General features: G+C 36.3%; 1 protein-coding gene across 1 annotated transcript; it reads right to left on the bottom strand.

Moving 5' to 3' along the window:
- Nucleotides 1-2425: 2425 nt before the first annotated feature.
- LOC140523785 (nephrocan-like) lies at nt 2426-17235 on the bottom strand. Its single transcript, XM_072638450.1, has 3 exons — nt 17047-17235; nt 11272-12173; nt 2426-5376 (listed from the first exon to the last, which is right to left on the bottom strand). The coding sequence occupies exons 1-3, from the start codon at nt 17233-17235 to the stop codon at nt 4929-4931; spliced, it is 1539 nt and encodes a 512-aa protein (XP_072494551.1). The 3' UTR covers nt 2426-4928.
- Between the last annotated feature and the right edge of the window lie 746 nt (nt 17236-17981).

The following is a 17981-nucleotide window of genomic DNA, read 5'->3' as shown; positions in this document are numbered from 1 at the left end:
AATAGACTACCAAAATGGGAACACAGTGTTGGCTGGTATGTGGTAAGACTAGCAAAATAATACACCGTTGGTGGAGCTATATATTGGTCCAAGCATTATGGATATCAATTTGGAAATATGTAGGAAAGGTGATCACATGATGCCTATTCTTTGATTCAAAGATCCCACTACTAAGCATATACCTTAAGGATGCAAAGATGAAAAAAAAAAGATTTATTCTATACCAAAATATTCATAGCAGTACTCTTCCTGGTAGCAAAGAACTATAAACAAAGTAGGTGCCAGTCAAATGGAGAATAGTTGAACAATTGGAATATTATGGTACTGATGTGGTTTGGAATTTCTGGGACCCCAAGAAAGTCAGGGCACAGGGTGGCATTGATGAGGTTTGAGGTGAGGCTCAGGGGAGCCTCCAAGGACCAGAGCACAGGAAAGGGTTGTCTGGAATACATTTACAGACTCAAGTACTCTTTAAGTCTAGGTGGCAAGGATTTATTGTAATGCCAATATAGCAGGTAGAGCTCTTTAAGGAACTTGCAACTTAACCAGAATGATGTGAAAGCTTATATAGGAAAAGTAGTGGATTATATGGCAGATATGCTAATTAGGTGATAACTTACTACCTTGGTCATAGGCATCATTTACTACTAGAAATCAGAGGAAGGGGTTTCTCAGGGGTGTATTTTTGGTCTGTTATGTCTGTTGCAAGATAGCTTTGAGAGCTGATTTGGTAGCTTGACCTCTGGATTGAATTGATAACTTGGGAAATCAATTCATGATAATTCTATGAGTACAAGATAGTCTTGTTTTTGCAAGAAAATTTCAGAGGTCAGCTTGTTCTTGTGATGGGGAAAGATGGCTTATTTTACTGGGGCCCACTTATGAGTACTTGAGTGAAAGGTAGTTTGTCTTACTAGGGTTCCCTTGTGAGTTATTGCTAGGACACTATGGTGTCCTTGTGCTGGGGAGAAAACTGTCAAGGATAGTGTCTTGAGGCTAGGGACAAATGTGACCTTGGAATTGGGGTCCAAGCACAAGTACCCCAGCACCCCATCAACATCTGCCTGGAATGAACTCACACACTTAGTCAAGAGGCAAACTTTATTGTAATGCCAATAGAAGCAGTCAGGGTTCCTGATGAACCTGTAACTTAATGGGGGTGAGGCTAATGCTTATGTACAAAAAGAACAGAAAAGAATCTGGGTAGGATTAAGGAGTGGTAAGTAGTCCAGGGTGGGCCAGGTGCAACAAGTGAAAGGAATGAATGTCAAGTAAGGTAATTAGGTGATCTAAGCAGGCTGTTTTGGGTCAAGTGCCTTGGGTGGAGGTGCCAGTGATCTGATCTTCTGAAATGAGAAAATTTGGGGACTGGGTTGCTTTCAAAGACATGTTTTGTTTTTCCTTTTTGGGATCCAGGTCTCATCACTCCATCAGTACTGTAAGAAATATACAAGGGATGGTTTCAGACAAACATGGGAAGACTTGTATGAACTGATGCTGAATGAAGTGAGCAGAATCACGGAAACAATTTATATAATGATTACAATAATGTAGGAGCAGTTAGGTGGGGCAGTGAATAGAGCAATGGGCTTAAAACCAGAAAGATTCATCTTCATGAGTTCAAATCTAGCCTCAGATGCCTGCTAGCTGTGTGACTCTCTAAAGTCACTTATCCCTGTTTGCCTCAGTTTCCTCATCTATAAAATGAGCTGGAGATGGAATGGCAAACTACTCTGTTATCTCTGCCAAGAAAACCTCCAGCGGGATTATGGAGAGTAGGACATGACTAAAAAACAGTTTAATTAAAAAATAGCACAATAATATAAAAGAAAAAAACTTTTAAGACTTAATATGTCTGACAAATGAAATGAGCACTCACAAATCCAGAGATGGTGATCTCACAGTGCACAATGAAACATGCATGCATTTTTGGATAAGGTCAATATGCAGGTTTGGTTTGACTATACATATCTATAACAAGTTCTAGTTTTCCTTTTTGATTTTCTGTTTGTGAGGGATGTGAGGAGATAATTTGGGCTAACAATAGTATTGTCAAAAGAAAGAAGAAAAGGGGGAAGTCATTAAAAAAATTTTAATGCACAGAAGCAAACAGGAATTCATAAGAGAACAGATGAACAAGAGAGTTTTTGTAAGCAACATTGAATTTATTACAAACTTAATAGGAAAAACAAGCTGTAGGTAAGAGTAATTCACAGTTTCATGTACAATCCTTGTTATCTACTCTACTTTGTACGTGGAAATATTCGTTTTATTTAATGCTTGTTCAGAAATTTTTTAAAAGAATACTGAACCTAAGGATCAAAAGTCCTGACTTCAACCTGATTTCACTATAAATGAGCTACATGGCCCTAGGTAAGTCAATTAATCTTCCCAAGCCTCAGTTTCCTCAATTATAACATAAGGGCAACGATATTATTGAAGAGAGGGATGGGAGAGCTGGTTCAAAATGTGAATGAATTCACTTAGACCCTCTCTGTAGCCACTGGGAGTTTTACTGACCCAAAAGCAGTGGGCCTGAGATTTAGCAAGGAGCTAAATAAAGGCAGTGATATAGGAAAAGGACCAGATTTATATAGGATGATTTTAGGGTTTTCTTGTGGGGGTTGGAGATCTAGGGTAAGTCTTGCAAGATAAAGGCTCTGTGGTGAGGACTATGAATGACAAAAGATAAGGAAATCCCATTCCCCAGGATGAGTGGTGGCAACAGGGAATTATAGGGTCCTGGATTAGGAAAAGTTTTGTGGTAAGGGAAGACTTTAGAGCACCAAGGGCTTTACAAAGTCAATCAATATTATTTTAACTCTTAGGGCACTCTTTCTGTCTACATCAATATCAGTCCAGTTTTGGAACTGTGAAATTCTAGAGATATAAATTATATGAAAGTGTTTTGTTAATTGTAAAGGTATTATTCATTTATCACTATCCTTAGTTAGGAACACAAAATTAAAAAAAAAAAACACAAAGCTTATGTCTTTTTTTTTTTTAAGCAAGTATATGCATATGTGAAAAATATATGTGATAGTCTTGACGAGGCTTACATTAACTGCCTTATGAAAGGCCCTAAATTACTAAGGACCCTGGAATTTGAAATTCTTCCTAGCTCAGAAAAAGAAGAGATTTTAGGGTAAAAACAGGAGGGTAGAGTTTTCCACAGAATGTAGAAGTTTTTAATCTCTTTTGAGAGGAATTGAAGAATCACAATTGAAGAGAGAAAGAGCTGTGCTAAGTACAGCAGCAATGACATAAAGAGGACACTTTTTGTCCTCTTTTTATGTCCTGGAGTGGCTGATACCTTTTTCTTTCCCTGGTATGTAGCTCTACTTTACTTTTTCAGAAAATTCAACAGGGAGTGAAAATGTTTTACTAGATGGAGAGAAGATAATTTTAATTGTGTTCTGAATCCATGCTTTTGCTATAGTGTGGCAAAGAGATAATTGATTACAACAAACTCAGCTTGCTGGAAGACTAACCCTCCCAGTTTAGCAATCAATAGATTGCCTGGGGACTTGGAGCATCTTGTGAATTTTATTTATAATTTATATTTTTAAGCTTTGTGGATAAAGGAACTGGGTTCTTTACAGGAGACTAAAGTCTTTAATAGCTAACCTCATCTCTATGCAGAAAGATCTCTTTGACCCTTTAGACAAGATTGCTCCCTGAACCAGCCCCAGTGAATGGAGATGGGTGTGGCCAATTCTACCCACTCTTGGTAAAGGAAGAGGGGTAAAAAGTGCTCCTCACCCAAAAATGCTTTTCACAGTGACCTCTGCTGGGTATCAGTAACAAACAGCAAGTGTCCAGTCAGTACTGGTTAAGTGCATAAACTTGCATGTCTTTAGCCAACTATTCAGACTCCTGGAGCCAGCTCCTACATACGGACTGGTGAAAGCCAATTGTTAAATTTGAGTGTGAGCATTTGTACCTTGGAAAATAGTATCAATCGTACAAATTAAGGCTTAATTTCTTATTTTATTGATTGTTTGGACTTAAGAAAATGATGGAGAAAATGTTAACAATTCAGAATAAACTTAAAAGTGTGTCAATAGGTACATTTTTCCCCCAGAGAGAGCTATTTGCTAAACATTTGCCGGCATACCCCTCCCTATAGCCACAAATCACAGTCCACTACAATCAGCTATCTTTCAAATATATTCTATTTGTTACTAAAGGAACAGATTCGAGTGTATGAATGGTTTGGGGGCAGATTCACTATAGCTACTACAAAAATAATTCAAAGCACAAAGCTTAACTGGTGGCAGGTTAGTAATATCTTCATGAATAAAGAATGTCACCTTCATAGGCTCATAGCATCATAGATTTAAAGATGGAAAGGATTTTAGAAATCCTCATTCAAATTATCTGCTTTGCCAGCTTTGCAGTGGAAATCAGAGGATCTGGGTGCAAGTCCTGGTTCAGCCACTTACTAATTGTATGGTCATGGATAAATCACTTAATCCCCCTGTACCTCAGTGTTCTCATCTGTAAATATAGGAAGTTTGAAGTGGCTGAATTCTAAAGATCCTTCCAATCCCAAATCTATAATCCTATGATCTCAAAGTGATTGAAATGGACACTGATGGAAATCACTGTACAAAAGGAACTCTCCTGACATTTGGAATCATGTTAGAATTCGATATTTTCCCAAAAAATTCAATATGGAGAGCAGGCAAACCATATTAAAAACAAGAAATCTTTCCTTTCACAATCTCAACTTCTCAATCCAAACTCTAATAATTCTCTTCCCACTTCTTAAGAAAAGAATAAAAATGACCCCCTAAAAAAAACCCTCATAGAACAAAATGTATGATGGAATGTGTGGTGCTGTCCACCTCTGTTTTGTGGTAATCCTAGGTAGCAAGAATTAGAGCTTTAAAAGTTCTTTTTTAGAAACTATTTTGGTCTCACACTTAATCTATTTCATAATCATAATAGTCATCATCCATGTTCATTCTGATGCTAGGGTGGTCCTCAGGTTTGGGTTTCTTTCTGATCTCTTTGCTTTTCTCAGTTAGATGGGAATGGCCTTCACAGTGTCTCATGATATTCTTTGATGACATCCAGCTTTCTCCTCGTCTTTCAGCTGGGGCTACACATTGCCCTCCTCTCACATCAGTGCCTTTTGCCATCAGGAACTTCCTAACCCTGAGAAGACCACAGGTACAGTTCCAAGGATTTCCATCCAGGTAAAGGTACCTTAACCAAGGTAAACTTTCTAGGACTTTGAGATCTAATGCAGATATCTTGTTATTTCGAAGGTTCAGAACCTGTGGCTGCTTCAAATCCTTTAGCTCCTGCTCACCAATATCCTGTATGGCATTTCCTTTTAGATCGAGCCTAGCTAAAGTATCTGGAAGCCTGGATACAGAACAGAACAAGGTAAGAATGAAAGTTAGGAAAAGCATTTTATAATTACTAATACGAGTAAGCATGTTTCTTCTGTGTGTGTATAGGGGAGGGGAAGCAGGGTTGGATATTAGTGATCATGAAACAGCACTCTCAGTCAACACAGTCCTCATGTGGAAGAGGATGGGGAGCCTGCTTCTGGAAGGGCATGATGACATGTAAAGAAAATGCCTTACCCCTCTCTCCAATAAATTCTCCCCTATGTTTAAAAAAATTGACATCTGTAGCAAATTAACCAAATGAGTTAACGGAATTTTGAACATTGTTCATGGTCCCAATCCAGAAGACTTTCCCGGGATCCTGAATGAGAATGAATTGAGGAGCAGGGTACATTCATTACCTATCATTATGCCTTTTGGAAGCATGGTTCTCAAGCCTCTTCCCTGCCTTAAATCAAACACACTATGTATGTTCACTAGCCCCTCATTACACTTATAATTGTGTTTCCCTTGAAAAAGAAAGTCAAAAGATTAGTCAAAAGATTATTTTAGTCAAAAAGCCTAAAACTTTGTATGCTTAAAGTCAGCTATGAATTCATCCTCTAGGTTCCTATTTTCCATCAAAGTCAGTTACCTCAACCCTTTTGAACTTGTCTCACATGTCTCATTTTCTATTTGTCTAATGACTTCTTTGTTTCATTTTCTTTACCTTTCTTCTTTTAAAATGGCGATACTAAAATGGAATCTGTTATTTACATAAAGACTAATGACAAATGAAGCAGAATTACTTTCTAAAAATGCCAAGTTATAACTTTTTATTAGGGCAAAGTATATTTATTTATTTGATAACAACCTTTTCTTGCTGTCTCATATTCAGCTTGTGATTCATTGGAGCCCCTATACAGTTTTATTTTTTCCTGCTGTGCTCATGCCTATCTTTAGTCACATATCCACTAATTGTGCAATTAATTTTTTTTTAATCATGAGAGGTGAGGAGATTTTATATGAAAAACTCTATCCCCAACACTGCATATTCATGTATTAACCTCATGATGTATTAATGCACCATGGATAAAATGAATGGGAAGACCATTCCTTTCATTGCTGTGTAGTTGAAACAAAGAAGGCCTTCAAAACAGTGGGGTGAGGTCCTTATAGGGAACTTGCATGAGAGATGGACTAAAGTGGTACAAAATGGACATTCATGGATAAATTGTGATCTTTATCCTTAAAAGGAACACCAACATTGATGAGATCATGGATCCTTTTGAATTATTTGAGTGGTAAAAAGAGTATTGGTTTGTCACAGTCCCATACCTGCCACTTAGGAAGGAAATGTCCAATGATTTCAACCATATTTCTTGGCAATTGGACAGTTTTCTTATTGTCTTTAGCACAAAAATCCATAGCTTGTAGTCCAAATGAATACAGATGTCAAATTCCTACTTATTATTTTAGTTTAACAGAACTTGACATTCATTTTAAGTTTTGGGTAGTCTGGAAAATAATCCTAGTCTAATTAGTTTCATTTTATGTTTTTATTCATATTTATACAAACATATACAAATTCATACTTACTTGGGAATTTCAAAAGCCTTAATTTAAACTTTCTTCATACCCCTGGGATAAAATTTATTTAATAAAGAAGCAGATAAATATAAAGTAACTTTGTACATTTTAACAGTTTAATCATTTAATTGAATTTTAAGTTAGACCCAGATCAAATTAATTTTATGCCAACAACTGTTAATATGAAGAGCATCTGTAAAAGGTTCACAGATAGTCACAGATGTATAGCTTTTGTTTCTTCCCACCTAGGAATGATTGAACATTTCACTAGAAATGAATTAAATGTGAGCATTTCACTACTAAGATCATGCAGGGCTAGGAAACAACTGAGGTCTAGAAATAACATTTGTGGAGTTTTATTTTCAGAGGAAAAATATTTATTGAAATCTTACTATGTATCTAAGACTAGGTACATCTGACTGGAAATGAGTCTTTTCCCTGATTATATCAATCAGTTGGCAAATCACCAAGCATTTATCAAATGCCTTCTACTACCTGCACTGGACTAGACACTGAGGATAAAAATACATCGAATGAAACAAGCTCTCTTCTTGCAAGGAGCTTACTCCCCAATGGAAACATGGGAATGACAACAACTACATTTATAAATACATATAGAACAAATGTAAAGAGAATAAATGATTTCTTGAAGGAAGGAGGGAATAAATTCTAGGCATAGGAGAGATCTAATGGAAAGACGTGCATTTAGGAGATGGAGTGTCATCTTCAAACGATAGAGACAAGGCCAATTTGATTGGATTGCTGAGGAGGGCTCAATGAGGTTAGTGAGATAGGTTGGGGCCAGGTTGTAAAGGGCTTGGGCTTTAAAAGCTAAATTAAAGAAATTAGATTTCATCTTGAAGCCAAAAGAGATTCAGTGGAGTTTGCTTAATTAGAGAGTGACACAGTTCTGTTTTTAAGGAAAATCACTTTGGTAATAATGTATAAAGGGGACTAGAGTCCTGAGTTAGGGACACCAATCAGGAAGTTGTTGCAATAATTTAGGTGAGAGGTGATAAAAGTGTGAACTAAGATGAGAGTTATGGGAGTCAAGAGGAATCAGATGGGCAGGCAAAAGTTGCAAGATTTGACAACTGAGGATATATGGAATTAAAGAGTGAGAAGTCAAGGAAAATGCTGTGGTTCTGAACTGGGGAGACTAGAAGGATCATGGTACCATTGAAGGAAATGATAAAGTTTGGAAAAGGAGAGGACTTTTGAGAAAAGATGTTGTCTTTTGGACATGAAAAGTTTGAGGTGTCTCTAGGTCACCTAGTTTGACATTTGCAGTAGGCAATCGGTGGTGTAGGACTGAAGTCCAGCAGAGAGAGAGAGAGAGAGAGACAGACAGACAGACAGACAGAGAGAGACAGAGAGAGAGAGAGACAGAGAGCAGAGAGATAGAGACAGAGAGAGAGAGAGACAGAGAGAGAGAGAGAGAGAGGAGAGTCTGTAGAGCAAAAAGAAAAGAGGTTTAGGCCAGAAACTTGAGGTATACCCACAATTAGAAGGGTATAGTATGGTTGATGAGTCAGCAAGGAGTGAGAGAAGGAATGGTAAGATAGGAAGCAAGCTATTAGAGGAGTCATAAAAACCTATATGGATTAGGAGGGAAATACATTGAGAAGGGAAAGGGAAAAAAAGTTCTCTTCAAGGGGAGGAGTATATCAGTTCATGTTTCTGAATTAAAGGAAGATGGAGTTTTAAAGCACAGTCTCAACATTTGCATAAAAAGCAGATAAACTCATTTCACAAAAGTATCCTATAATGACATCAGTGTTGGCTATTTTCAAAAAAGCAAATTGAACACTCAGTAAAATCCACTGGTGAAAATGATAAAACTATTAAATATAAGGAGATACACATGTGCACACATATACACACATATTTTAATTTGACATAGGTGCATGGTCGAAGAGAACCTCCTCGAACTTATCCATACTTTCAAGAAGCAGTTTGGCAGAGGCCATAAGGATATAGTAATCAACTATTAAGGAAGTCTTTAGCAAAATTACACATATTTAGCCTCTATTGAGTTGCTTGCCTTCTCAGTGGGGATGGGTGGGGAGGGAGGAAGGGAGAGAAGTTGGAACTCAAAGTTTTAGGAACAAATGTTGAAAATTGTTTTTGCATGTAACTGGGAAATAAGAAATACAGGTAATGGGGTATAGAAATCTATCTTGCCCTACAAGGAAAGAGAGAAGATGGAGATAAGGGAAAGGAGGGGTGTGATAAAAAGGAGTGTAGATTGGGGGAAGGGTAATCAGAATACAAGGTGTTTTGGGATGGGGGAGGGGAGAGATGGGGAGAAAATTTGAAACTCAAAATCTTGTGGAAATGAATGTTGAAAACTAAAAATAAATAAATAAATTTTAAAAAGGACATAGTAACCATACCTCTGTTTCCCTTACTATTATCATAACTCCAATAAGTGTAAAATCCACTGTCATGTCCTTCATGTTCATTATCTAAGACACCAATCAGATAGTTCACAGTGAATAAAACTAATACATGATTTCCAGTGGTATTATTTCCACCAAGCAATAGTCTGTTTTTTATTTTTTATTTTAATTCTTATTATGAACTTAAATGCCAAAAAGGAACACTTCCACACACACACAGCAGAACACACACACACACACACACACACACACACACACACACAAAGATTCTATATGAAACCTCTAAAGACACTTTCATTGTGCTATAACTTTCCCATTTATCTGGTTTGCAATAGCACGGTTAAAATTATGATTAGTACCCATCAGCATGAGCCAGTTATGCCCCCTACATTAACTGATAAAGCCCAGCTCCTTTGACCACAGCACATTTATCCCAGTGTAAATGGTCACATACTTGTCCAGTGGGACTAAGTTGGGCATAATGGACTGCATGTATTCCTGAGCTGTGAAGAATAAACATTTGCTTCCATGCCCTCCAGTATTTAGTATATCCTTCTAATCTGAACTCTGATTAAACACCTTGCATTTTAAGTTTTTGCAATATGTCAGATGAATTAATGTTCATTAGCATCATCAACATCATCACCTGTCTCACTCAGGAAAATTTGTAAAGAAGGGGAAATTTGGGTCATCTTTCTCACACATTCTTTTCCTCTTCCCAGTTTTCCTAGTTCTGTTGATGGTATCACTCTATTCCTAGGTTCTCATCCTCAATATCATCCTCCACTCTTTACTTTTATTCACCTACATATAAAATCTATTGCCAGATCTTATCATTTTGTTTTTGTTTTTTGTACTCTTAGCACTTAACATAGCATCTAGCAAGTAGCAGATACTTAAAAATGCTTCTTGACTTGCCTTGATTTGGCTCTCTGCCATCAGAATATCTCTCATATGCATCTTCTGAGACATTCACACAGTCACTTTAGTTCAGGATCTCATCACCTCTCACCTGGACTATTGCAATAGTTTCTAACTTGTCTCCCTCTCTCAAATATCTCTACATTCTAATACATTCATCCATCTATCTTCCATTCAACTACCAAGATGATTTTTCTAAAACATAGGTGGATCATAACATTGTCTAATAATAAATCAAGGGCATAAATCTCCTCCCCACTCCTCCACCCCCATCAGTAGTCTTTGTCTGATAAGGGGCAAAATTCCTTTGAAGGACACACAAGCAATTGATTGAGCAATTGAGTTTTTTGTTGTACAAAAATAGAAAATGTTCCATTCATCTGGTTTGAGTAACATATGACTAAAGAAATAATACAAATAATACAAATTATGAGCTATAAAAGGGGAAAAGTAGAAAAGGAGTAGAGGAAGAGAAGAAATTAAGGCATTGAGGAAAGAGATGGAAAAAGAAACATTGACACATTAAAAGACAGAGGAGAAAAAGACATAGGCAGAAAGGTAAAGAGAAGTATACAGAGAATGACTTACAAGGGACATACACACAAACCAACATAGAGAGCAACACAGACCCAGCCAAGCAAAGAGGTTTTTCATACAAGACCTCCATCTACTATCCTTTAAAATGTTAAAAAGCAGCTGAGGACTTTTTAAACTATGTTGTATTTTTATTTCTTAATTTGTATATATATGGTTATATTTTTTTAACTCTTTGCATAAACAGAGGCATCACCTCTGAGCATTTTCTCTATGGGCTGGATGAAATGAAACTGAAGATTGTATTTGAACTGCAGACTTCCCTATTTTCCTGAATAAATGACTCTCTTTACTCCTAGCTTCCCCAGGGATACCAGAGAGTTACTGGAATTCCTCTGCTTAGCTCCTAGCCCATAAAATGTCTACAAAAGTACCAAATCTCTTAAAATTATTAAGAATGACAAGATGAACTAGTCACTTGCCTGAGAGGTATTGACAGCAGAAGGTTCTGTTCCAGGGCCAGATTAGAAAGCTGAACACATTTCTGAAGAGCTCCCACTTCAAATAAGCTCACCATGTTGTTGTCTAGAAACAAATGTTTCAGGTCTTTCAGGTCCTGGAAGTCTTGAAGCATTATTTTCTGAATTAGATTGCTACTACAGTCTAGTTTCTGTAGCCTTGTTGGAAGTTGCAAAGGCAACGTCTGAAGTTGATTCTGACATATCTTAAGTGTTGTTAAATTAGGAAGGAAATGGGCTCCCTCGATAGAAGAAAGTGAATTGGCAGAAAGAAAAAGATGAGAAAGGTTCTCCAGATGTTTCATCTCTCGAAATCTTACTACTTGGAGCTGGTTTCTCTCTAGCTTTAAAGAAAGCAAAGACTTTGGCAGGTCATTAGGGACTATAGTCAGTGAGTTGCCACTTAAACTAAGAAATTGCAAAGATTGAAGAGATGCAAAGAAGCTCCCTGGTAGAAAATGTAGTTTGTTATTCTCCATACTCAGATGTTTTAAGTGAGGAAGTTTAAATGGGCCAGTTAGAGATTCTATATTGTTGCCATCTAATACCAAATTTTGCAAATTAACAAGGGAGGAGAGTGTATTGAGGGAGAGAGAGGATACCATATTGTTTTGCAGTTCAAGTACTTGTAACTTTTTCAAGTCTTCAAAATCTGATTCATGCAAAGCATTTATCAAATTATCATTGAGTTTCAACACTTCAAGGTTCTTTGGGAGGGTGGTAGGGATTCGTGTTAATTTATTTTTCCAGAGTTCCAAAGTCTTCAAGGTGCTCAAAGCTTTGAAGGTATCATTTTCAATGGACTCCGTGCCACTGGCCAATAGAATAAATTCTTCCAGGGCCAGTGTTTTGGTGATGTTAGATAACTGCAGGGGGGAAACATCCCATTATCATGAAAAATATTATACAGCATATACAAACAAAACCAATAGTATTTCATATTTTCTTCCATTATCTATTTAAAATATATTTTATATAAACAATTTTCAAAAGAAAAAGCATAAACTGTTAGTGACTTCATTAAAAGTGATTCAAATCACTAAGAATAAGAGAAATGCAAATTTAAATAAACTCTGGGGTTTCATCTTACACACGTAAAAATTGACAAAAATGACAAAAATGTAAAACTCATACTGGAAGAGCTTCAAGAAGAGAGCAATAGTCACATGTTTTTGATGGAGCTGTGACCTGGGCCAAACATTCTGTGAAACAATTTGGAGCTGTATAAGAAAAATGATTTAAATTGACTTTTGACGTATTGTTCCAAGATTTAAACAGGCATATTGTTACAAGATGATTTTTAAAAAAGACCTCATATACAACAAAATATTTACAGCATCATTCTTTTGAGGAAGTAAAAGATATATCTTGCATAAAGCTTTAAAAATGGAGATCTTGACAAATTCTATTATATTGATATTGCTGTCAGATACCACTCAATGTACTGAATGTTGACACATTGCTGTGACTAAGAACATGGCTGAACTTCTTCATCTGAAAAATGAGAGGTTTGGACTAGATAACTTCTAAGGATCTTTTAGTGCTAGATCTGTTATTTGAGATAAAGCATTTATGCACTGTAGACAAGGTAGGATTATTACACACACATTAGCATTTGAAAATTTGATAACTAATGTCACAAGAGGAAGTTTTACTTATTCTAGATTTTTAATTACTTATTTTATTTTTTATTATTTTACTTATCCTAAAATAAATATCACTGTGGTATGAAGACTAGAATTTTCTGCTGTTAAAAATTTACATATTTATGAAAAATAATATTAAAGCATTTTCCTAATTGCATTCCTTTCTAAGCTATACTCCTGGCAGCTATTTTCTGAATCCCTTTTCCTGAATCTATTCATATGACACAAAAATTTTCAACCATATTCTATTTCAAAACCAAACTCTTTTTTAGAGAAAGTAACTTTCTACTTCACAATGCTAAAGATTAATGAAGAAACAAAAAGAACATGTGGATGATCTTGCATTTATGGGTCAGGATGTTATATACATATACTTATTCGCCTTCCACAGCAGTAATGATTTCAGAATATCTGACAGACAAGGCTCTGAGAGCACCTCACATCCCTCCCCTCACTTTCACTGAATGAGTGAAAGGCCTGGATCAAAAAGAAGCTAGAAAATAGGGAGTTATGATGAGATAGTTATGGCACTAGGATCTTAGAACTGGATGAGAATTAAAGATCCATCCTCTAATCCACACTCTTCATTTCACAGATAGAAAAAATTTTGAGGTCCAGGGAAGTAAAGATTTGCCTGTAGTCCATAGCTAGACAGTACCAGAACTAAGACTTAAAAATGGATCATCTGCCTCCACTTTCCCCTTTTTTCCCCCAATCTTTCCCTTTTTCTCCTCCTCCCCTTGTCTTTCCCTTCCCTCTCATCTCTCCTCTTCTCCCCCCCTCTTTTTCTCCCCTTCTCCCCTTTCCCTCTTTTTCCCTTTCTCTCTCCCTCTCTTTTCTCTCTTCCTTTCTTCCCCTTCTCTTTTCCTCTTTCTTCTTCTCTCCTCTCTCCCCTTCTTCCCCTATCTTTTTCCTTTCTCTCCTCTTTCTTCCCTTCTCTTCCTCTCTCCCTCTGCTTCTCTTTCCTTTTCCCTTTCCCTCTCCCTTTTCCTCCTCCTTCCACTCCTCCAGCAAAACTACTCCCCTCTATAGATAGCCTGGTGCCCTTCCCCCTGCTTCCTGCTACTAGTACTAAATCAATGCAGACTGTCCCTACTATAATTCAAAACTCACAAGCTCAAGTGATCCACCCGATCACAACCTCAAACTGGGCAGTAGTAGGCATATAACACCAATAAATATGTCTTTTTCAAAGAAGAGGAAAAGCATCATTTTTTAATTCCCTTACCCCTTTAATGGCTATATTTTGCTTGTATTTTCTGATTGATATGTATGACAATTAATTACATAGCACAGTGTTCATAAAGTCAGAAATAGGGAGTTGGGAAAGATCCACTAAAATCACCTGAATCACCTCTTCTATGTCCTTACCTCCAGGTAGGTTTCGCCCAAACCAAGAATGTCCAAAAGAGTCCACAAAAAAGGGTCCATATTTACTTTATGGATCATTTTTTGTACCCTTCTCCCCCCAGATAATAAATGGAGATCTGATTCTCAACCAAAAATCATGCTTGCAAATCACCTGGTACTTAGTATTAATACCTTTTGCAGTAGCATTACATGAGTAGCTGTTTCTGATGACATAAAACAATGCCTTATTCTTTGATTCAAATTTTATTTTAAGTTATTAAAAATAAAACAACTTTTTACTGCTCCATTTGCGCCCCTCAGGTTGCCAATCAGTTAGCTTTAACCTATTTTGTCGATAAGCACCAGAAAAAAGTCTACGGAGAATATTTCTTCTCCGTGATTCACTTCACATATGGTTAAGCTGAGGGTCTGGAGGACAGTGAGGCTGATAACATTGCTCAGCTCTTCCCCACTTATATTTAGTTCAGTCACAAGTTAAGACATCATCCTTGTGATGCTATTGATCCTTTTCCAAAAGGAAAGACAAACAGCAACAATCTAAATGAGATGAGGAAGTTCCATTTCATTTAACAATTAGGAATCTCTCCTGTAGTTCAAACCTATCATCCATCGTATTCACCAGTAAAATATAGTTATTTGAGATCAAAGTGGTTCCAAAAATCACCTAGCTTATTGCTCTCCATTACTTCCATCAGCCTGAGAGTTCTGAGTTGTTTTACCCAAAGACAGTCAATTTGGATTTAAATCCTGGGAGAAGTACTCTTATTGACTGGTGAACTTTTAAAAATGATCAATTGACTTATTAAATAATTAACCTTATGGTCAGGTATAATTTGCTTTTATTGTTTACAAAACAATATTGTCTTATATCATTAGCATGTTTACTTGACACTCCCACAATTGAATATCACATATTTTCAGAGCATCCTAGTTATGCTATGAAGCTATTTAAACATCCTATTCTTTAAATTCTATCTTTCTCAAATATACAGATCTTCTACATAAGCCAGATATGCCACCTGGAATTGAATATTATCCAAGAAAAAGTAAATCAGCAGATAAACACAAATCAATTCTAATTTTTCAGTCTTGACATGTATCCAATGCCACTTATTTATAATGAGTTCACCTTTATTTGGCAATTATTGTTGAATTTTCTAGTTAACAAAGCAAAGAGGATGCCTGAAGATCCAGTATATTCACTCTATTTCCAAGATGATTCCACAAAAGCCCTCTTTGGTATTTCCACTTTTAAATACATAATTAGGAAAAACTGAAATGATCAATGGGGTTTATTTGGAGTCATATAAATTTAGAACTAGAAGGAACAGAAGAAATTGCCTAGTTCCTAAACCCTCATTTTATAAAGAAAGTAGCTGAGGCTCAGAGAAGAAAATAGGAAAAAACTTCCATGAGTCACACAATTAGTGATGGTACTAAAACTAGCTTCCAGGCCAATGCTTTTTCAACTATTTTTTTTCTCCCCGTGATTTTACTAGTATTGGAAACTTCTGGGGAGAAAATTTCCTATATCCATTCAACTTAGTTAGAGTTTTGCCATTTAAAATCTCAGAAAGTTGCTTGGGAAAATGAGAGGTTAAGACTTGTTCTCAAGTATATCTGAGGCAGGACTATGAATCCACTACTTCATAAACTCCAAGACTACTTTTCTTATCCACTGTATCACACTGCTCTTTACAGGCAGTGAACACCTTTTCCATTATGCCAGAAGCAAAACACAATTCTTTGATTACATAAAAAAATTAGCAAATCTCCAGCATAATTTTCAATATCCACTGCTTGCCTGACATGAAAAAATAAAAACTAGCACAGGATTGTTAAAACAAATACTTAATGTCTTAAGAACTCTGATCAATGAAATAATCAATTGTGATTATAGAGAACTATAAAGAATACTGTCCATCTCGTGGCAGAGATATGATAGATTAATATGCAGAATGAGAAATACTTTTTTGAATGTGGAATTTGTTTTGCTTTACTACACTTATATGAAACAAACCCCTTCTCTCCTCCCCTGTTTAGGTGGGGGGAGGTGAGGAAGAAAAAAAATAATTAATAATTGAAAAATAAAAATTATTTCAAAAAATAAAGAATAGAATTGAGAACATTATCCTGAGAACCTGGTGTTTGTTGGAACAAATGCATAAGCTATAGAAACTCTGAATAATTTCAGGAAGATATTAATATTTTGCCTGTGATAGGGATTGATTATCCCAATACTGCATTATCAACTTAATATCTTTATGATGATTAAGACGTCTTATTTGGCATGTAAGCCATATAGCAAATCAATGGTTATATAACCAGGGCCTTTTAACATAAAGTGACAATACTTGGACAAATATTTTACTACATGAACATGTTTCAAAAAACACAGTCACCTGTAGGGTCGTTGGATCTCTTTTTTCAGTGCTGTCATAAAAGGTCATTCATATCTCATAAAGCAAAGAACTCTTGGGAGCTTTTCAACTATTCCTGCCATTTCTTTAAATATTATTAAATAAGAGGGAAACAAAAAATGATCATCATATTTTTTCTTTTAATCTAGAGGAAAGATCCATTATACTAATCTAGGATAGGTTGGTGGTTGGCAAAAATGCTCTGACTTAAAAATTATACCTGTTTAAACATTGTCTTTTTAAATTTGATTTCCTCCCTCCCAATAAAAAGAATTACCTTGAGTAAGAAATGACATCCTTACCTTGAGGTTTTTTATTTTACTGTGGCTGATATAAAGCCTCTTGATTGTAGAAGGTATCCAGGAAGGTACTTCTATGAGTCTATAGCACTGGACAGAGTGTTTGGAATCACAACTGCATCTTCTTGGGCAATTAGGATGGAAACCATCACTAAAGGAAAACAGAACAAGAAAGGTATAAAGCAAATACATCTTCTGAATATGGGTTCTTAATTCTCAGTTGGTGCCAACTCCAGCAGGTATTTAAGTCTTGTCTTTGTTTTTATCTGATGAAATCAGATAAAAAGGGTCTTACGAATTATGCTCATCAGTGTAAGGCTACAGGAAAGGAAAAAGGGAGGGACTCCTCTTAACTTGCTTGGGTTAAAGTGTCAGCAACCATTACAAAAGGTGAAAGACTTTAACAATGATAAGCAGCTTCAATATCTGTAGGTGAGCAAATCCTTGTGTTATTTATTGCTGAAGGGGCTAATCTGTAAACACCTCTATTATCTGTAGTTTCCTTATTTTGTTAAATGTGACACTAAGGAATTAGTGAGAAAAGACAAAGAACCATTTTATTGTAGGCTATAAAACCTTTGTATTTTCTGTGACCCTACATTAAAACCATTTTTGAGGGGAGGCCACAGGATCAGACATTTTAGAGGAGTTTGTTTTTTGTTTTCCTCTTACCACAGTAAGGAAAGAGTATTTTCTTCTCACTACTAAGCTTTAGGGATACTTAAAGGCACGAATGCCTTTATTTTCCCTTTTTAAGAGGCAGTATGGTCTAATAGATTTTAGAGGACCTGGGTTGAATCCTGACTTTGCTGTTTACAACCAACTGACCTGAATTCACCTCTTTGGCCTCAGCTTCCTCATCTGTAAAATGAGATGGTTAAACCTCTAAGGTCCCTTCTAGTGCTAGAGTCTATGACCTCTTCCCTCACTGCCACCCA

Source organism: Notamacropus eugenii, chromosome 2 (genome assembly GCF_028372415.1).
Source record: "Notamacropus eugenii isolate mMacEug1 chromosome 2, mMacEug1.pri_v2, whole genome shotgun sequence".
Taxonomy (NCBI): Eukaryota; Metazoa; Chordata; class Mammalia; order Diprotodontia; family Macropodidae; genus Notamacropus; species Notamacropus eugenii.
The sequence above is the reverse complement of the archived record's forward strand: the minus strand, read 5'-3'. Positions and strand labels throughout refer to the sequence as shown.